General features: G+C 37.2%; 2 protein-coding genes across 3 annotated transcripts; one reads left to right on the top strand and one right to left on the bottom strand.

Moving 5' to 3' along the window:
• The first annotated feature begins 1150 nt into the window (after positions 1-1150).
• On the top strand, positions 1151-3188 carry LOC146919916 (putative pectate lyase 4). Its single transcript, XM_085710687.1, has 4 exons — positions 1151-1926; positions 2139-2494; positions 2610-2745; positions 2933-3188. The coding sequence occupies exons 1-4, from the start codon at positions 1468-1470 to the stop codon at positions 3155-3157; spliced, it is 1176 nt and encodes a 391-aa protein (XP_085566813.1). The 5' UTR covers positions 1151-1467; the 3' UTR covers positions 3158-3188.
• A 13495-nt stretch (positions 3189-16683) lies between these two features.
• LOC146919915 (uncharacterized) lies at positions 16684-21785 on the bottom strand. Of its 2 annotated transcripts, XM_085713298.1 has the most exons (3): positions 17615-21779; positions 17136-17504; positions 16684-16968 (listed from the first exon to the last, which is right to left on the bottom strand). In XM_085713298.1, exons 1-3 carry the CDS (start codon positions 20277-20279, stop codon positions 16949-16951), a joined length of 3054 nt encoding a protein of 1017 aa, XP_085569424.1. In that variant the 5' UTR covers positions 20280-21779; the 3' UTR covers positions 16684-16948. The 2 variants fall into 2 exon arrangements, with proteins under 2 accessions (XP_085569424.1, XP_085569423.1); XM_085713297.1 differs by lacking the exon at positions 16684-16968 and having other exon boundaries at positions 16977-17504; positions 17615-21785.
• Positions 21786-22157: the final 372 nt, after the last annotated feature.

The following is a 22157-nucleotide window of genomic DNA, read 5'->3' as shown; positions in this document are numbered from 1 at the left end:
TTTGCATTATCAAGGTAACAATTCCAAAACTATACTGACACATCTCCAAAAAAAAACACCTTCATTGGAACCCATTCCACAATCTCTCCATGACAGAAACTGTGAGTCCTGTAAATTCTACAATTATTTGACACTAAAAATACTTCATCTGATTTTTATTAAAAGAAACAAAACCCCAATTCATAAAAACTAAGGAAACATCTTGAAAATAATTTTTTTTTTCTTCTTCTTATGTTCAATTGATTTAATTTAATGCTTGCTGAGAATGACTCACAATTACCGATAAGTGGACATGGTCGATCGAGCGGAGCAAGAAGACCAACGTTGGATCAGGCCCAAATTTTATTATGGGGGGGTCGAGGAGGGGGTGAGAGGGGAAGAATCCCTTTCAGATATGGTTGAACGATAATGCTTTAATATGAAATATACAGTACATTTTAATTCTTATTATTTCATTAATAATAAAACGAAATTGCAGTTGCTCTGCAGTCGAAGACATATGTCAAAATTGTCCGAACTTAATTATTGAACATTGCGTGTCCATTTTTGCGTTACATTTATTATTTCTTTCTTTATTCTTTTTAACTTGGTTGTTGTTCTTACAAGTTACAATACTTGCATTTAATTTTTTTTTTCTACACGGGGTAGAATACCATAATTTTAAACGGTAGAAACTGTACAAAAAAATTGAAGATATTTTGATTAAAAGTATTTTTTTTCCTCTCTAAATTTAATTTTACCATACTTTTACCATACTAAATTTAGAGAGGAAAAATTAAATTAAAATCAAAAAAATTGAAGATATTTTGATTAAAAGTATTTTTTTTCCGTGGAAAAAAATAGCTATAGTTATAAAATTGTATATTGGTGGTTGTAAACTAAAAGTATTTTTTTAATCCTTTTTAGATTATAGAGATGTTTCTTTATTTTCAATTTAATTATATGAAATCAAACAAAGAGAGAGTGGAAACATACTTCTCTCTCTTCTATTTATCTCATGCCAAATAATACATCAAATGAATTAATGTTGTTTGTCACCCATATACTATATAATTATAATTAGGTAATCCATTAAATTGGTTTTAAGACATTATTTCATTTTTATATTAAATGTCATCCAATGAAAATGTTGTTGTTTGTTTCATTTGGTGTACATGAAAACATTATTGTTGTATGTTGAAATAACTAATTTTGCTTATAGTTACTACCTAAATTCAGGTAACTTTCACAACATGAGGTTAAAAGTTGCTGGATTTTTCTGTTATTTCTATTCATAACTTTTGTTTAGCATGAGACACTCATTTAGCCGTGGCCTCTAAAACAACTTTAACCAACTAGATGAATATATAATCACTTCCTTATGCTTCTAATTCTCCAATATAAACAAAAAAAAAACATTTCTATTTCTCATCTCTCTCTTTTTTCTTTCAATCATTCGAAGTTTGTCAAGAATATTTATACTATATTATGGTATATAAGGGTCCCAATTTCATCAGATGGCATTTTGTTTTGGCCATTGTGATTACCATATTTTTCACTTCAAAATTTAGTTTTGCAAAACAATCCAAGTTAATGGGATTGAAAATGAACATGATTGATCGATGTTGGAGACCAAATCTTGAATGGAGAAAACATAGACAACAACTAGCAACTTGCTCTGTAGGCTATGCAGGAAAGATGACGAACAACATTGGTAAGGGTCTCACCCATTATAAAGTTACTAACCCAAATGATGATCCTATAAATCCTCAACCTGGTACGTTGAGATATGGAGCTTCTGTAATTCAAGGTAAAGTGTGGATCACATTCAAAAAAGACATGAACATTAAACTCATGAAGCCCCTTCTCATTAGCAGTTTCACAACCATTGATGGTCGTGGAGTCAATGTGCACATTGCCGATAATGCGTGCTTAATGATATCAAAGGTAATCGCCAAATACAATTAATTACGCTTTAAAAGTTAAAACTACTAGAAAAAAATTACTTGCGAAAAAAAGAAGAAACCTCTCTCTAAATTTAGTGATGTATTTAGAGAGAAATTTTATATTTTCCTCTCTAAATTTAATTTTCTAACTATAGCTATTTTTAGTATGAATTCTATTTCATAAATTTGTAACAATTGTGTATTATTTTGTAGGTCACCAACATAATAATTCATAACATTCGAATTCATCATTGCAAAGCTCAAACCCCTGGGATGGTGATGGGGCCAAATGGGAAGGTAATTCATTTGGGCCAAGTAGATGGAGATGCCATTAGACTAGTTACCGCTTCAAAAATTTGGATTGACCATAATACACTTTATGATTGCGGAGATGGTCTTCTTGATGTCACACGAGGTTCTACAAATGTGACCATTTCCAATAATTGGTTTAGAGAACAAGATAAAGTTATGCTTCTTGGACATGATGATGGGTATGTGAGGGACATAAACATGAAAGTTACCGTTGTGTACAATCATTTTGGACCTAACTGCAACCAACGAATGCCAAGGTAATTGATTATTGTTTATCAAGTTTTTTACAAGAAAAATTGAAGTTATACAATATAAAGATGTGAATTTATTAGACAACATTTGATTTTTTTTATCGGTAAAATAACATTTCAGAATTCGTCACGGATATGCACATGTAGCCAACAATCTTTACTTAGGATGGATGCAATATGCCGTCGGCGGAAGCATGGGGCCTAGCCTCAAAAGTGAATCTAACCTCTTTATAGCACCTAAAGTTGGGAGTAAAGAGGTAAGCATATTTAGCAAATCCATTAATTTAAACTAATTAATGACTAATGAACATGAATTTACCTAATTAAAATAAATCATAAAATTGAGTTCAGACGTTGATGTATATAAAATATATTTGTTTCACTTTAAAATAAATTGACACCCTTTTTCTAAACTTTATTTTTCTAATTATATAATGTGTCTAGGTAACATGGAGAAAAATTGGTCATACAAATGGCGACAAATGGGAGTTTCATTCGGTAAGAGATGCTTTTGAAAATGGAGCCTCTTTCGCAGTTACAAAAGGAAGTCGAGTGCCAAAGCCAAATTATAGCAAAGAACAAATTTTTCAAGTTGTTGATGTTAAATCTGTAAGATCTTTAACAAGATCATCTGGCGCAATTCAATGTAGTAAAACCTCCAGATGTTGAACTATAAATCATATAGAATATTGATCATGAATCAAAGTGTTCATCACTAGTATGTCATTTAACCTAAAAAACAAGAAGATTTCACCCTGTTGTATAGAAAATACATTGTATCATAAATTTTCATTATGACTCAATTTAAATACACGGGTATGTATATTTTTATAATCAAAAGTAATATGTTACCAATACGATTTACAAATTATAAGTCAGGGTAAAAAACGCATCTCAAGTAAGAATACTTTGTTAATGTGAGAAATAAGAACAATAAAGGCTTAATTGCATTTCCCCCCTATCTTTTGCTAATTGTGCGATTTTGCACCCCATCTTTTTGCCCCCTTTTTGATTTTGCACCCTATCTTTTTGCTAATTGTGCGATTTTGCACCCCCTCTTCTTTTTTTTTTGGAGCAATTTTGCACCTGATGACACCTTGTCATCTTAGTTTTCCTAGGCTTTTTGATGACATTTTGGATCATTTTCACTGTAATTCTGGAGCTAAGAGTCACAAAAGAGCAAAAGAGAAGGCTTAAAGAGAAGTCAGAAATCGGTCACCGAAATTGAGCATCAGTAACCGATTTTGCTGCTGATTTTCACGCCCTCGTCACTGGATATTTCGGCCACCGATCCTTGAGCATCGGCCACCGATCCTGTATTTTGGATCGCATTTTCCTGGGCCTTAATTGTGGATCGGTTACCGATTGGATGCCATCGGTAACCGATTTTGACTGTGTCTATTTAAAGGAACTCAGTCTCAGACTTGAGGGGATACGATTTTTTGAGATAAAAACGGCTGGAAACACATAGGAGAGCGATTGGGAGCATCTTGGAACACCATTGAAGGAGTTTTAACAAGGTTTATTCATGAATTCATCTTGTAATTCTTCTTCTATTGTCTATTGCTCAATTATGTGTAACTAAACCCTCCTTTGTTGGGGATGAGTAGACCTAGATGAACATCATTGTTATGACCTAGTTTAATATTATTGATTGAAATTCATATGATTGTTTCTCTTATTTCCGTTCTTAATGCTTTTTATTGATTGATCACCTTTAAATTGATTTACGGTTTATTTTGTGAAACGGAAGTGGAATTGATAAACGCTTTGAAATAAGAGATCCTTGCCTTTGTAATCTAGGAATAGATACAAACCCTTGGAATCATTAAAAGAATTCTTGTTCGTTAATGCTTAACCCTAATCTTCAAATTCACTAAGGAATTAGGTTTTTATTTTAGGTTTAAAGTTTTTGTCACTAAGGAATTAGGGCAAGAATAAATTAGATAATTCGGTAACAATCATACGAGTCGATTCAATAGTTAAGACTAGGTTATTAGCTTTTCATGGTCATCTAGCGAAACTCATCCCTGACATCTTTCTCTCATTAATCTTAATCACTTCAATTTCCGTTATTTCCAATATTGCGATAAAACAAACAATTTAACCTTTTGTTCAATTAAGTCATAAATACAATTCAACCGTATAACGCGATCCTCGAGTTCAACACTCGGTCTTACCGTTTTATTTACTACTTGAACGATTTCGTACACTTGCGAAATACGCCATCAAGTTTTTGGCGCCGTTGCCGGGGATTGCCAAATCACTGTTGAATTTTATTTTTTCTTAATTGAAATTTTTTGCTCTGCAACAAAATTATTGCTTTTATTTTATTTTAAATTATTACTCACTCTTTGTTTAACCTTGTATGCGAGGCCAGCCCTCAGCTGAACTTACCTTTATTCCAGAAGTTGAAAAATTCTGCCGAGCAATCCGGAAAGAAACAAAACTCAGGAAACTTAGGGAACAAGAAGAGGCAAGTAAGGTGGAGACTGCCACGGAAGAAGAGGTACTTGAAGTAAACGAAGAGATGGAGGGAACAGGGCCACAACCACAGCTCCAACCTGAAGAAAGACTTCTAGGAGACTATGGGGCCCGTGACAGAAACCGAAACAGGCTGACCATCACTAATCAGCCTGTGACGGTGAACAAGTTTGAGATCAATCCCGGTCTGTTGCGGGAGTTGAAGGAGAATCAGTATGCGGGGAAGTACAATGAAGATGCCAACAAGCACTTGAAGAGTTTCTTGATACTTTGTGAGACAGCTAAGGTACAAGGGCACTCTGAGGAAGCAAAAAGATTGAGACTGTTCCCGTTCACTTTAACTGATGATGCTTATGAGTGGTTTGACTCTTTACCGGCTGGTAGCATAACAACTTGGAATGAGATGGAAGACAAGTTCTTGGAGCAATTCTTTCCTACAGCTCTATTTGTAAGAAGGCGACAAGACATTTCCAGTTTCCAACAGAAAGAAGGAGAGTCCTTGGGAGAAGCTTATAAAAGGTACAAGAAGCTGCTTTCAGCATGTCCCGAGCACAACTATGATACTACAGTTCAAATGCAGATTTTCTGTAATGGTCTACGTTTGGCTACTAGACAAGTCCTCGACACAGCTTCAGGTGGTTCCATAAATTTCAAAACCGCCTCTCAAATAATCAAAATCATTGAAGCTGTTGCACTTAATGAACAAATGGAGATGTATGATAGAACTGGTGGTACAAGGGGAGGACTCATAGATCTGAATCAACTTGAGCTCAAAAATGCTCAAAGCATACTAACTGGTAAGCAGATTCAAGATGCAGTAGCTGCTGAAGTATCAAAGAAAATGGCAGCACTTAACTTAACTCAACCCCAAGTTGCTCCGGTGAATCAAATGAACACTGTCAAATGTGATTGGTGTGCTGGCCCTCATTTCACTATGCATTGTGATGTGCCCATGGATGCAACCCAAGTGGAGATGGTGAACTACCTCAGCAATCAAGGGAACCAAGTTAGAAATAACCCTTTTGCAAATACATATAATCCAGGCTGGAGGAACCATCCGAATTTCTCATGGAAAAATCAACAAGGTGGTTCTCAAAATCAACAACAAGGGGGTTATCAAGGAGGTCCATCAAACCAAGCTCCAAAGAAGGCTGATTGGGAGTTAGCTATAGAAGCAATGGCAACCAACATGAATTCCTTAGCTCAAGAAACCAGAGAGGCTCAAAAGAATACAAGAGCTTCAATCAAAAATCTTGAAACTCAAGTTGGTCAAATTGCTCAACAACTCACACAACGAGCACCAGGAACCCTTCCAAGCAACACAGTTATCAATCCAAGGGATCATGAAAATGTAAACATGATTACTTATAAGCGAAGGGATAAGGAAGACTCATCATCATCTCAAGCTAAACATGATGGAGGTGACTCGTCTCCTGAACTAATTGAAGTGGAGGTTGAAGTGCGTGATTCTGGTGTTACTCAAGTTGTGGGAGAGCCTGAGAAGAAAAAGAAAGATGAAGCTCCAAAGCCACAAATCAAGCTGCCTTATCCTCAAAGGGTGAAGAAAGAAAAAGATGAAAAGTGCTTTGCAAAGTTCATTGAGATGTTCAAGAAGCTACAAATCAACATTCCTTTTGCTGAAGCTATTCAACAAATGCCTTCATATGCAAAATTCATGAAGGACATTCTTTCAAGAAAGAGAACAATTGACGATGAAGATGTGATGCTCACCGAGCAATGTAGTGCTGTTCTACAAAGAAAAATCCCAAGGAAGCTGAAAGATCCTGGTAGTGTTACCATTCCTTGTACCATTGGGGATAGAACTTTTAAGAAGGCGTTGATTGATCTTGGAGCTAGTGTGAGCTTGATGCCTTTGTCTATTTATAAGAAGTTAGGCATCGGAAGAGTAAGAGACACAAGGATGACTCTACAGTTTGCAGATAAGTCTTACAAATTCCCCTATGGCATAGTTGAAGATGTTCTTGTGAAAGTTGATAAATTCATCTTCCCGGTAGATTTTGTCGTTCTTGAGATGGAAGAAGATGATGATATTCCTTTAATACTCGGAAGACCGTTCTTGCAAACCGGGAGGTGTTTAATTGACATGGAAGATGGCACTTTAACTTTGAAATTCTTTGATGAGGTGGTGAAGTTGAATGTTCTTAAAGCTATGAAGCACCCCGAAGAAGAAAAATGCTATAGGGTCGACATGATCAAATCCTTTGTGAAAGAAAAACTCCAAAAAGAGATACCAGCCCTACCACTTGAAAGAGTCTTAAGCTTGCCACCGGAAATTGCACAAGTAAGTGAGGATCCTAAAGAAGGTGAAGTCTTAGCTATGTTGGAGGCTTCTCCATCCCACAACCGTCGCACCCCTACTAGGTGGGAGGAACTTCATCCTCAAGACGAAGTTGTGGAGAAATCAAAGGAAGCACCGGTAGTTGAACTCAAACAATTACCTTCTCACTTGAAGTATGTGTTCCTTGGTGAGAAAGAGAAGTACCCAACCATTATTAGTTCCAACTTGAGCAAACTTGAAGAAGAAAAATTGTTAAGGGTGCTTAGAATGTACAAGGGTGCTCTGGGTTGGTCCATCGATGATTTGAAGGGTATTAGTCCTACTTTTTGCATGCATAAAATTCTGATGGAAGATAATTTCAAGCCGGTGGTGCAGCCACAACGAAGACTAAATCCAGCCATGAAAGAGGTGATTAGAAAGGAGGTGGTGAAGTTACTTGAAGCTGGTATCATCTATCCCATTTCAGACAGTTCGTGGGTGAGTCCCGTCCAAGTTGTTCCTAAAAAGGGTGGGACTACCGTGGTTACAAATGAGAAGAATGAGCTGATCCCAACACGTACAGTCACCGGGTGGAGAGTTTGTATTGACTATAGGAGGCTGAATACCGCAACAAGGAAGGATCACTTCCCACTACCTTTCATTGATCAAATGTTAGAGAGGTTAGCAGGTCATGAATATTACTGTTTCTTGGACGGGTACTCTGGTTATAATCAAATTGCGGTGGCACCTGAAGATCAAGAGAAAACTGCTTTCACATGTCCTTATGGGATATTTGCTTACAGGAGGATGCCATTTGGGCTATGCAATGCCCCTGCCACGTTTCAAAGGTGTGTCATGTCCATATTCTCCGATATGCTTGAAAAACATATCGAAGTCTTTATGGATGATTTTTCTGTCTTTGGCTCTTCTTTTGATCATTGTTTGCATAATTTATCTCTTGTATTGGAAAGATGTCAAAAAGCTAATTTAGTCGTAAACTGGGAAAAATGCCATTTCATGGTGAGAGAGGGAATTGTTTTGGGTCACCGAATCTCCCACAAGGGGATAGAGGTTGACCAAGCTAAAATTGAAGTAATTGAAAAACTTCCTCCTCCCACTAATGAGAAAGGCATTCGAAGCTTTTTAGGCCATGCAGGTTTTTATAGGAGGTTTATCAAAGATTTTTCAAAAATAGCAAAACCCCTTACTAACCTGCTTGTCAAAGACATTCCTTTCCAATTCAATGATGAGTGTCTGAATGCTTTTAATACTTTGAAGCAAAAATTGATTACTGCCCCTATTGTCATTGCACCTGATTGGTCACTACCTTTTGAAATTATGTGTGATGCAAGTGACATAGCTGTTGGGGCAGTACTTGGTCAAAGAAAAGATAAGTTGTTGCATGTTATCTATTATGCCAGCCATGTTTTGAATCCAGCACAACTTAACTATGCTACCACTGAAAAAGAACTTTTGGCTGTTGTTTATGCTTTTGATAAATTTAGATCTTACTTGTTAGGGTCTAAAGTCATTGTTTACACTGACCATGCTGCACTAAGGTATTTGTTTTCTAAGCAGGAATCTAAGGCAAGGCTTCTTAGGTGGATACTGTTGTTGCAGGAATTTGATTTAGAGATCCGTGACAAGAAAGGATCGGAGAACACGGTGGCTGACCATCTTTCTCGCCTGGAGAAGATGGATGAAACAGAGGAGGAGAGGCCTATCAAGGACCTCTTTGCTGATGAGCACATCTTAGCTTTTACGATGGTGCCGTGGTTTGCGGACTTTGCGAACTACATGGTGGGTAAGATTATTCCTCTTGACTTTAACTCCCAACAACGTAAGAAATTCCTACATGACTGCAAGTCATATGTGTGGGATGAACCATTTTTGTACAAAAGGGGGGTTGATGGTTTGTTAAGAAGATGTGTCCCCGAAGATGAACAAGAAAAGGTGTTGTGGCACTGCCATGACTCCAGCTATGGGGGACACTTTAGTGGGGATAGGACTGCTGCAAAGGTCCTTCAGTCAGGCCTGTTTTGGCCTACTCTTTTTAAAGATGCTTTCACCTATGTTCAGAAATGTGACCGCTGCCAACGCACAGGAAATATTTCAAAAAGAAACGAGATGCCACAAAATCCTGTGTTAGAAGTGGAAATCTTTGATGTGTGGGGAATTGACTTCATGGGACCATTCCCGTCCTCATACTCAAAGATGTACATTTTGGTGGCAGTGGACTACGTTTCTAAGTGGGTGGAAGCAATTGCCACGCAAACCAATGATGCTCAAGTAGTGGTGGCCTTCCTCAAGAAAAACATTTTTTCACGCTTTGGGGTTCCTAGAGCCTTAATTAGTGATGAAGGCACCCACTTCCTCAATCGAAAGATGGAGGCGTTGTTGAAAAAGTACAATGTGCATCATCGGATTGCCACACCCTACCACCCTCAAACTAGTGGACAAGTAGAAGTGTCCAATAGGCAAATCAAGCAAATTTTAGAAAAAACTGTGAACTCGTCCCGAAAGGATTGGTCTCTTAAGCTTGATGATGCCTTATGGGCATATAGGACTGCCTTCAAAACACCTATAGGTATGTCCCCTTTTCAAATTGTTTATGGAAAATCTTGTCATTTGCCCTTAGAGCTCGAACACAAGGCTTTGTGGGCAACTAAGCTCCTTAATTTTGATCTTTTTAAAGCAGGCGAGTCTAGAATTCTTCAACTCCATGAGTTGGATGAGTTCCGGAACTATGCCTACGAGAATGCCAAAATTTATAAAGAAAAAACAAAGAAATGGCATGACAAAAAGATTCAAATTAGGGAGTTTAGAGAAGGGCAACTTGTTTTACTTTTTAATTCCAGGTTGAGGTTGTTCCCTGGAAAGCTGAAGTCAAGGTGGTCCGGGCCATTCAAAGTGGCGAAAGTTTATCCGTACGGTGCTATTGAGGTTCAACATCTGGATTCTGACAAGACCTTTAAGGTCAATGGACAAAGACTCAAACCATATTATGGGGGAGAGTCGGAGCGTTCAAGGGAGTCCATTTCGTTACAATCCACTTGAAGGAAGAAAAGTGGACCGTCAAGCTTAGGACGTTAAACCAGCGCTTGATGGGAGGCAACCCATCGTAAGTGTATCTTTCTTTTCGTTATCTTTGCGTTTATTTTATGAAAAATGTGGGCACTACAGCTTTTAAGTCCCACACAAAAAAAATTCAGAAATTTTCCTTTTGAAAATGTCAAAAATCGGTAGTCGTTTTTCGCAACCGGTGACCAATTTTTGACACCAAAAATATTTTTTTTAAGTCTGGAAAAATCGGTAGCTGATTGAACAAAGCGGTGACCGATTTTCTTTTTTTTTTTTTCTAGCAAAAAAAAAAAAAAAAAAAAGGGGGGGCAAAAATCGGTGGCCGATCCTCTACTATCGGTAGCCGATTTTGGCGAAAATTTTTTCCCCCACTCGCTGGAAATTTCGGTGGCCGATCCTTTGTCCATCGGTGGCCGATTTCGGCTGTTATAATACCCAGCCTTCATAATTTCAGTCATCTTCAACCCTCTAAAACTTCCCTTGTGCGCCGCCCAACCCCCATAGGTACCGAAAATCTTCCCTTTCTTCTTCTTCTCCACCATTCAATCCAACCCAAACCTCACATATTCATTTAATCTTCATCCTAAACATCCATAAACCTTTCCCAAACCCACACACCTCTTCCTCCCTAACCTCACACATTCATAAACCCTTATCAACAACACCAATAACCACTACCCATTACCTTCCCCAAACCACCATTAACATAAATCCTCACCACAAATTCATCATACACCAACATTTAAACATTCAAACCTTCAATTTTTCCCAAAACTACACCATAACCAAACCCTAACTTTATTCCCAAATTTCTTAATTCACATACCCATTCCCAATTTCATCAACACCCATGGCCCAAACTAGAAACCAAGGTCAACCACCACCACCACCCACACGAAAGAGGAAAGGAAAAGAGTCTTCCTCCTCTCAACCACCACCCCCAAACCCACCACCCCAACCACAACCTAATAACCCACCACCTTACCGACGGTTTGTCTCTGAGACGGCGGAGAAACGCTACCAGGAAATTAAGGGGAACACGTTTACTAAGGAGCGGGGATTTGATTTTGGGTCACTCACGAGGTATCCTATTTTTGCTGAGAAAATTGAGCAGAAGGGTTGGCACGGTATTGTGAATATGGTGACCGGTGAAAGCAACAAAACCATCGCTTTGGAATTTTTGTCTAATGCATTTGCTGCGGGAGAAACGAGTAGACATGCTAAAGTTCGAGGCAAGAGGGTGGGGTACAGTGCTGATGATATTGCTAGGGTGTTGGGGCTTACTAGGCCGGACGAGTGTGGTGTTATTGAGCGGAGGAAGGAGTCTGGAGGAGGGGAGAGAAATGCTGATTATTGGGCTGGGTTACTTGCTGGTCTTGTTCGAGAGGGGGCTGGTTGGAAAGGAAGGGGCGGAGTACCGCAGCGGATTGATGTAGTGGATTTATTGCCAATATTCAAGGCTTGGTCGAACTTTCTTCTGACCACTATTGAGCGGACATCCGCTAAGGCTGAGATGACCCGTGCTCGCTTTTATATTTTGCAGGCTGTGCTCTCTGATGATGACATTGACGTTGCCAGGTTGATGTATGCGAGTTTGAAGGACCTCATCAACACCACTGGGTCCACTGCTGGTCATTGTTGTTTGATTAACGCTCTCTGCCAGGAGGCACAGGTTCCTTCAGAACCTACTGATATATATCTCACATCTCAGCTTCCAATTTCAGACAAGACCCTGGTAAAATATGAGAAAGAGCAAGAGAAGTTTGAGCGCGAACTCGCGCGACAAAGGGAGCAGCAGGGTCAGCCTCAGATTATGGAGGAGGATCTGGCACACCAGATACCGCAGATGCCTCAGGTGCAGCCACCTATGATGCAGCAGCAGCAGGGATACATCCCTCCTCATTTTGCACACTACACTTATGCTATGGCCAACTGGGCCATGGATATCTCCTCCCGAGATCGGATGCCACCACCAGCCTTCCATGAAGAGTTTATTATTGCAGCTGATGCATATCGTCGTGGTCCTGATGCCATGACTAATGCATATCAGAGATTTGCGAGCCCCGAGGACATGGAGAGGTACTTTGCTGAGGAGAGGGCGAGGGGAGCCGCCAGAGAGGCTAGCATCAGAGAGGAGTACTACCGGATTCAGGCTGAGCAGCCTAATACCGAGGAGCATCCACATTACTATCCATTCCCACCATCTGGACCAGGAGGGTCGTCAGGAGCAGGAGGATCACATTGACTTGGGCACCTTGTTTAGCCCAAGCATTTTATCTTGTTTTTCAGTATTTATGTTTTGTTATTTGATTTAGTACTTTGTTTCAGTTGTATTTTAATTTGAACTTGAGTAGTGTCCCTTATTTGTACTTGTTCTTGAACTTGTTTATTATTAAGGCATTTGTTTGTTTCAGGTGACCTATTCCAGTTTAGTAACAGTGATTTGATGAAATGGTATTCTGAAAGTTCAAAACGGAGGAGTGACTTGGTTCTTCAAAAGACGAAGTGTACGGCGTTGCTAGGTAGTCACAACTCCCAGAAATCTCAGCCATAAGGTTCATTGCCAAACTTTGTTCTTCAATTTACTTATATGATAGATTAGATGTCCATGCAACTACATTTCTAGAACTTGCATTGTTTCTCTACTGTTGATTGGTCTTTGTCATTTACACACTGAGGCAAAAGTGCTTGGTCCTGTGAGCCTTTTTGAAGCCTACCCTATGTTGTTTAATTTTGCTTTATCCATTTTTAAGCCAATTTGAGCCGGTAGGTTTAGAACTTTTTGTTCGGTGACAAACTACAAATAAAGCCTAGAGCCTTTTAGGATGATTTGCCCGAAAATTTTATTTTTGAGTTAGGCTATGTAGGATGTTGCTAAATGATAAGTTTGGGGTTGCCTTTGGAATTTGCAACCCGATAAGTTTGGGGTGTGGGTACTAGAGAACAAGAAAGAAAGAAAAAGAATGAAAAATACACACAAAATGGTGTATCGAAAAAATTTGAAAAAAAAAAATGAAATGAAAAAAAAAAAAAGAAGAATGAAATTGAAAAAGGGACACACATTGCTATATCCGAGTAAACTTCAAACTCGAAGTGTCCCAAATTTTGAAAATGTTCTCTAGGTACCTAGAATCGTTATTTCAAAAGGGAATTGGGGGATTGAATTTTGTCTATCACTTGTAGGAATGCCTAACTCAAATTTTGTGTAGCCTACTTATCCAAATATATCCCACCTTTTACCTAAGCCCCGTTACAACCCTAAAGACCTCAAAAGTGTGTAATGACTTTGACTTTGATTGATGTTTAGAAACTTTTCAAGCATATGGTAATATGTAGACCTGCATGTCGACTGGTAGAACCCTATTTCATAATTGTTGCGTGGAGTTGTGAATTGGTGGATGCGAACAAGTCAAACTAGCTCATCTTTAGCTAGAGGGAGATTGAACTTTTGGGCACTATCATTTCATCAGGTACCTGTTATTTCACTGTCATTTGTCACTGTTGCAAGTAAATTCCTTGAGGACAAGGAATAGTTCAAGTTTGGGGTTGTGATGACACCTTGTCATCTTAGTTTTCCTAGGCTTTTTGATGACATTTTGGATCATTTTCACTGTAATTCTGGAGCTAAGAGTCACAAAAGAGCAAAAGAGAAGGCTTAAAGAGAAGTCAGAAATCGGTCACCGAAATTGAGCATCAGTAACCGATTTTGCTGCTGATTTTCACGCCCTCGTCACTGGATATTTCGGCCACCGATCCTTGAGCATCGGCCACCGATCCTGTATTTTGGATCGCATTTTCCTGGGCCTTAATTGTGGATCGGTTACCGATTGGATGCCATCGGTAACCGATTTTGACTGTGTCTATTTAAAGGAACTCAGTCTCAGACTTGAGGGGATACAATTTTTTGAGATAAAAACGGCTGGAAACACATAGGAGAGCGATTGGGCTCATCTTGGAACACCATTGAAGGAGTTTTAACAAGGTTTATTCATGAATTCATCTTGTAATTCTTCTTCTATTGTCTATTGCTCAATTATGTGTAACTAAACCCTCCTTTGTTGGGGATGAGTAGACCTAGATGAACATCATTGTTATGACCTAGTTTAATATTATTGATTGAAATTCATATGATTGTTTCTCTTATTTCCGTTCTTAATGCTTTTTATTGATTGATCACCTTTAAATTGATTTACGGTTTATTTTGTGAAACGGAAGTGGAATTGATAAACGCTTTGAAATAAGAGATCCTTGCCTTTGTAATCTAGGAATAGATACAAACCCTTGGAATCATTAAAAGAATTCTTGTTCGTTGATGCTTAACCCTAATCTTCAAATTCACTAAGGAATTAGGTTTTTATTTTAGGTTTAAAGTTTTTGTCACTAAGGAATTAGGGCAAGAATAAATTAGATAATTCGGTAACAATCATACGAGTCGATTCAATAGTTAAGACTAGGTTATTAGCTTTTCATGGTCATCTAGCGAAACTCATCCCTGACATCTTTCTCTCATTAATCTTAATCACTTCAATTTCCGTTATTTCCAATATTGCGATAAAACAAACAATTTAACCTTTTGTTCAATTAAGTCATAAATACAATTCAACCGTATAACGCGATCCTCGAGTTCGACACTCGGTCTTACCGTTTTATTTACTACTTGAACGATTTCGTACACTTGCGAAATACGCCATCAGCACCCTATCTTTTGCCCCCTTTCCCCTCTTTTAATGATGATTTTGAACAAAATACAATTGGCAAAAGATGGGGTGCAAAATCGCTCATAAAAAAAGAGGGGGTGCAAAATCGCACAATTAGCAAAAGATAGGGGGGAAGTGCAATTAAGCCAACAATAAATAATACTCCATCCGTCTCAAATTATAAGTCATTTTGACCATTTCATGCAAATTAAGAAATGTAATTAATCTTGTATGAGAAGAAAAATTATGAGTTATTTGGAAAACTATCCTTCATTAATGGTGTGGGAAATATGAATTAGAGAATAAAAATAAGAGAAAATAATAAATAGTTAGTGGTATAATTGGAATATTAATTGATGACAAATTTGGTAAGTGTACCAAATTGTTCCAAGGAATATAACAAGCGTATCATCTCCGCAATGATTGTCATTTTTCATTCGACAATTTACTAAACTTATATTTAAAAACTATAAATTGGGAGGAATTTGAAAGATTGTTGATTTTGCACTGAAAAGTAAATAGGTTTGATTCAGATGTTTAACTATGATTAGAATTCCTCGAACCCCTGCCTCTTTGTTGGATTAATGCTCGTCCTATACCAAATATGACCTAAAGATTGTATAAACGATGGTTAACCCGTGGGTTGAGGACTCTCGATCCTCCATATGTCAGGTTTCTCCATACCGGTTTACCGGACTTATCTTCCGAAATGTCATGTTGCTCCACAATATTTAAGGAACTTATACTCGGGCAGACGTAAAAGACGTCATAATGTCATGTTGCTTCTGGGGTTGGGACTTATACTCACAATTGTGTCTTAGAACCCAACCACTATACTAAGAATCCCTAGTTTCTTAACAACTCTTAGAGCAAAATACATATATAACGACAATCCCAAATGTTTATTGTGGGGGGTCGAGTAGGGGATTAGGGGGAGAAACCTCATCCGATATGGTTCAACGATAATGTTCTAATATGAACTATATAGTGCATTTTAAATCTTAATATTTCATTGATAATAAAAGAAAATGCAGCTGCTCTTCAGTTGAAAACATATGTCAAAATTGTCCGAACTTCATTATCTAAGATCATATGTTCATTGTTTACGTTTATTATTTCTTTCTTTATTCTTTTGAATTGAGATTTTGTTCTTAAAATACTCTTATTTATTTTTTTACATGGGGTAGAATACCATAATTTTAAAGGGTAGAATACCATAATTGTCAAAAATTATGAGAGTGCAGGAGAAAAGGCTTCTTTTTGCTCATGAATCTTTTCTCAAAATCTCAATATAATATTTGCAAAACATACCCTTTTATGAAGGATCCTTGTTGAGAGTTATCTATTTAAAAAATAAAATTTCAATGTGTGCTTTTTTGTTGGTTGTAAGATAACTAGTATTTCTCTCCTTGTGCTGATTTTCACATTGAGCACATCATGAATTCAAAATGGGTAGTTTTAATCCAAAAAATGGTCTTTTTTAGACTTTGTTGCTACAACATTTTGTCCCACTAATTTGCATCTCTTTTCATTTGTTCTTCTGAGTGTTAAGGATCTTTGTTGTCCTAATTTCTGACATTTTCATTAGAAAGCTACTACTAGTGTATTCTATAATTATTTTTATTAGAAAACTTAAATTGATCTTCTTTGCTTCGAGTGTATCAAGGTGTGCTCGTTTCATTTTCTGGACTACATTAAGGCGAAGTTTGACAATATATTTCAGTCTAATATGTAGCAGGATTGAAAAATGAAAACACATACTTTACAATTTAAATACTTCAACATTAGTGTTTGTTGTGAACCAAACTCAGCCAAAAGCTTAAGTTGCTGAGTAAAGAGTAAAGACACATAAAATTCACCAATGGTTTGCAGAGGCTTTTGTGTTGGAAGCGTAGCCGTGAAAGTCTATTTCACCTTGAACTAGTCACGAGTGTGAACACCTGAAATCGAAAAGTAACTCATTATCTTTGCATATTGTAGTTTAGGATTTTTCAAATGCATATTAAGATTGCAGAGATTTAAGTGAACTACATAACTACTTAACCAGACAAGAGCATAAGGTAATTGCACATGCGGTTAAGTATCTACAAGTATCGATCATACTCACCAGCGAGATAAGCCTTTTTGATTATGCTTAAGTCTCTAGTGACATCCACTATATTCATTCTTTCTTTTGGTGATTCCACTGAACAAGCAAGCCCAATCCTAAAAAGTGAAACTAAGCACTTCTCTACATTTGGAGTGAAATTCTCACTGTTTCCATCTTCTATTGTTGCTTCTACATTTCTCGGTACCAGATTTGGGTCCAAAATATGTATAAGATTATTAGGCAATGAAATTTCAACAAAAATACGCAGATTTTGACCATCATCAAACATTTCATCTATAGGTCTCCTTCCGGTAAGAATTTCCAACAAAAGCATCCCGAAGCTATACATATCACCATATGCAGATACTTCAGAACCCATTCCATATTCTACAAGATAAAGCAAAAACATTTAATAAACCCTAACTAGTAGAATATCAAACATAAACTAAAAGATAGGAGAATTCAATGAAAAGTGATTTAAGAGTTTATAAAAATACCTGGAGGAGCATAGCCAATAGTCCCTTTAATTCCACTTGTACTAGTTTCCCGATGAGAGGTGTCGTCAACAACTGAGACAAGTCTTGCTATGCCAAAATCACTCACATGAGCAACCATGTCATCGTCAAGAAGGACATTGCTTGGCTTTAGATCACAATGAATGATTGATTGCTCACATTCAAGATGAAGGTAATGTAATACAAAAGCAATATCAATAGCGATATTCAATCTTTGATCAAGGTCCAATGTTCTTTGACTCTCTGCATTCACTGATCCTGGATGTAGCCATTGTTCTACGCTTCCATTGTTCATGTATTCAAAAACTAAAGCTTTAAATTCTTGACCTTTGTAATTTGTACTGGAACAACATGTCAAAATCTTAACCAAATTTCGATGCCTAATATTTTTTAGTGCATTACATTCAGCAATGAAACTCTTGTGAGCTCCCTTCTTTTGAAGGTTCATGACCTTTATGGCGACAACTTTATCTTCTGATTCAAGATTTCCTTTGTAAACAGAACCAAAACTTCCTGATCCAACTAAGTTTCTAGCAGAAAATCCATCAGTTCCTTGGTGAAGCTCTTGGTATGAAACTTTAGCTACTGGGTCAATTGTTAGTAAATCAGAATTTGGTTTCTTGTTTCTTTTCCTCATCTTGTAGACAGTTATAACAATTGTCGCCATGAGAAGAATAGATACCACACTAGCAATCACCGCTATCATCTTGATTTTTTGGTGTTTTGCAGGTTTAATACTTTTGACAGGGCATGGATGTAGATGAAGCTTTGAAATACCTCCACAAAGTTTATTGTTTCCAGTCACAACTAACTTGCTTATATTTCCAAAGACACCTTCTGTTGGTACCTCGCCTTCCAACATGTTGAAAGAAACATTCAAGTGTTCTAAAACTGATATATTCTGTAGAACATTAGGAATCGGTCCATACAACCGATTTCTTGACAATTCTAAATATTGAAGACCTTTAAGTGAAGCCAATGAGGATGGTATGGTTCCGTTGAAGGAGTTCCCTTGCAAAAATAGGTATTCTAAGACTATGCATTCACCAATGGTTCTAGGAATGTCACCAGATAGAAGATTCTCCGAGACATCTAGCTTGTTGATACTTTTTAGCATACCCACTTCTCTCGGTAGGCTACCACTCAATGAGTTTCTTGACAAGTTCAATAAAATTGATAACGAAGAAAGACTGAAAACTTCTAAGGGTATGGCTCCTCTAAGATTGTTTTGTGAAAGGTCTAGGTATTGTAACTTTTTGCAGTTTCCTATGCTTGAAGGAATATTTCCTTCTAACATATTATCTCCTATACGCAAATGATATAATTGACTGAGGTTTCCTATGATGGGTGGTACCTCTCCGGACAACTTATTTCCCTCCAAAACTAATAGTTGCATTTTCTCAAACTTCCCAAAAGTAGTAGGAATAATTCCTTCAAAGTGGTTAAGTTCCATGCTCAACAGAGTTAAGCCAATTAGATTTCCTAATTCTTCAGGAACTTTTCCTGATATCCTATTATATCCAAGATGTAGTTGCCTAAGTTGAGTGGATAAATTCCCAATGGAATTTGGCAAATTACCTCCAAAATTATTAAAGGATATAGAAAACACTAGTAGTTTACTACAGTTTGTCAAGGATTTTAAAAACTCTAAATCCTTAGTGGAATTGTTACCTAAACTGTTTAACTCTAGATTCAACCGTCGAAGATCATGCAACTTCCCTAGACTTGGAACTTGTCCGACCAAATTGTTTTGATCTAAGTCAAGATAAAATAGGGAAGAGGCATTTGAAATGGAAATAGGGATTGTACCTGAGGATTGATTTCCTCCGATTGCTAAATATTGAAGATTGGAGAGGGTGTTGAACATATTGGGTGGAAGAGATCCATTAAAATTATTGAATGCAGCGGAAATGAAAGTAAGAGATGACATATTATAAAGACAAGAAGAAGGTAATGTATTAGATAGTCTGTTTAGAAACACTGACATTATTGTCAAGTTTTTGAGGCTGCATATTTCTTGTGGAATGTCTCCCTCTAAGAGGTTATCACCCACCGAAAGAATAGCTAGCCATGAAAGATTCCCTATGAATGGTGGTATTCTTCCGGTTAAATTGTTTTTTGAAATCTCCAACACTTGAAGCTTTTGAAGAGAGCTTATTCCAATTGGTATTTTACCGATAAGATGATTTCCAGTCAAGTATAAGAATTCAAGATTAGAGCAACTCATCAAGTTTGTAGGAATCTCCCCTGTCAAGGAGTTATCAATGAGTACGAGTTCCTGCAATCGAAACAACTGACCGAGTTTCTGTGGGATTTTTCCGAAGAAACTATTGTGTGCAAGGTTGAGGTGTCTCAAAAAAGAGAGATTGCCAACATGGGGAGATATCAATCCATGCAGCTGATATCCTTCTAAGTTTAACTCTGTAACTCTTTGATGCATGGGACTGCATGTGATTCCATGCCACTTGCAGAAGTGAGTTGAACTATTCCAAGAGGTCAAGACTCCATTTGGGTCATTAGATATTGCTTCTTTGAACTTGAGCAACACCAAGTTATCGTTCTCAGTTCCTAATGTAGAAGTAAATGTGTTTTGGACAAAGTTGAAAGCAATGAGAAGAGATAACCAAAATGAAAATGTTGGAAACATGACATGAAAATGTTGCGAAACTGAAATTGTTGAAGTAATATTTAGTAGTATAAATATATCAAAAAATTTGTAGGATCTTATAATCAGAGAGACAGAGGGGGTATAAAGGGATTTGGAAGTTTGTAGGAAATGTGTAATAAACTAGCACACTCCGTAAGTCTGCTTTATAGGCTAAAAAATGTGTTATACAGTACCAACCGACACTTCGGATTGAAGAGTAAGTGTCCAACACTTACACACCCTAAATTATTACTGATATCTACATGTCAGTTTTGTGTCTAATAAAGTATTGGAGTCTACGTCAACTTTGGTCCAAACCGCGTTATATTTATTGTTAAACTAAAGAGTAGTTTATTAATCATGCTTGTATCCAAATTGCACCGAATAGTTAATTATGGGCCTGCACTGCATATGTTTCAGCTTAGTGAAGAGTTATGCTAAGCATGCTTTCTACTTGGAAGAGTCATGTTTAAGTTTCTTTGCTACTGTTCTTGCATTTGTATGTCGTTTATAGGTCTAAAGGGTATCTTGGCTTTGGTTGGATGTTAATATTAAGCTCACTTGTTAATTTCAATGAAACAATTCTTAATTAAGATATAGGCACACTCTTTTTTACCATCTTCTCGGAATTGTTAAGAGGTGTTTGATTTTGTGCTAAGTTTGAAAATAAAAGAAGATTTGAGATCTCATGGAATCTGAAAATCTTTACTTAGGTCATTGACCAAACTCATTCCTTCCTTGTGTACTTCTGCTCACATGTTCTCTTGGCTCTGGTTCCAACTGAAAAGGTAATCTTTTAATTAAGAATGTGAACTTTTATTACACGCCTTACATTAACTCAAACAAGCAGCCAGCAGGTCGTTTTCACATTACCAAACAAGAACAGCATCAAGAAAATAGGAAGACAATTATGTCAACATCTTAAAAAATTTAGAGGCAAAATATTGCACATAAACAGAAAGAAAAAACAAAAGCATAAACCAATAAAAATAAAATAGGAATCAAGAAATTGGCGAGACTATTCCTGAACTTATCAAATTACAATTTATGCAAATAAGTTAACAAATAATCAACATTCATCTATCAAACCTGGCATTACCTAGCTATCCCTCACTGCACCTCCCACACAACAAATACTCGTAGCAATAACAACTAACTTATCATTTGTGTCTTCCATGAGCAGAAAAACAATCTAGTCAAGAGCTTTTGATTACCAATAAGAAGATGAAGCAAACAATCTTCTTTTCACTCCTAGTAGGAGTACTATTGGCGCCTATTAATTTTACAACCACTTTAACTAAGAAGACACTTGGTAAATGCTATGAGCTAAGTGCTAACTCAAATTGGTCTTAAATGTGAATAAAGATGCAAATACAAGTGTTTTTCCTAAGTTAGATGCTAATGTTTATCTCAGTAAACAAGTCTTACATGTGTATCAAGATGCACGTGCACGCATTTTCATGCAATCTCAGTAAAAAAAGTTGAATGCACGTCTAACCTTGATCAATCTATGATGTCAACCTCTACTGAGGGTGACTTCCGAAGCATAAAGTCCACTATTCCATCGGGTATGGATGTGCCTAGGTCCAAATATACCGTCAGCGACTTCAAGTTACAAAAGGAAGCGGGCTCAGCCTTTAATAAGTCAGGAACTAAGGAAAGAACCTAATAAATCAGGGCGAGAATTGGGATCAGTTCAATAAAAGTCCACACTTTTGACAAAACTTATGAAGACAATAAAAAAAAACTCAAAACAAGCATGGTCTAAAGTACCTTAAGAGTAGTTGAACCGACTATACCAGCCAGTTGAGTAGAAGCAACGAAGTCTCGGAAGAATTCTCCAAATTGATTAACTCAATATGTACACATTTAATGTTG

The sequence above is a fragment of the Medicago sativa genome, chromosome 5 (assembly GCF_051527215.1).
Source record: "Medicago sativa cultivar Bolivia chromosome 5, Bolivia_mono, whole genome shotgun sequence".
Taxonomy (NCBI): Eukaryota; Viridiplantae; Streptophyta; class Magnoliopsida; order Fabales; family Fabaceae; genus Medicago; species Medicago sativa.
Note: the sequence above shows the minus strand (reverse complement) of the source record. Positions and strands in the feature narration are given on the sequence as shown.

Excerpts from the sequence above, each read along its gene's own strand:
- LOC146919916 (XM_085710687.1), top strand. The coding sequence starts at position 1,468 with ATGGTATATAAGGGTCCCAATTTCATCAGATGGCATTTTGTTTTGGCC. Across the intron at positions 2,495-2,609 it reads TGCAACCAACGAATGCCAAG|AATTCGTCACGGATATGCAC; the intron begins GTAATTGATTAT and ends ATAACATTTCAG. Across the intron at positions 2,746-2,932 it reads CTAAAGTTGGGAGTAAAGAG|GTAACATGGAGAAAAATTGG; the intron begins GTAAGCATATTT and ends TAATGTGTCTAG.
- LOC146919915 (XM_085713297.1), bottom strand. The coding sequence starts at position 20,279 with ATGTTTCCAACATTTTCATTTTGGTTATCTCTTCTCATTGCTTTCAAC. Across the intron at positions 17,505-17,614 it reads TATTGGCTATGCTCCTCCAG|AATATGGAATGGGTTCTGAA; the intron begins GTATTTTTATAA and ends TTTATCTTGTAG.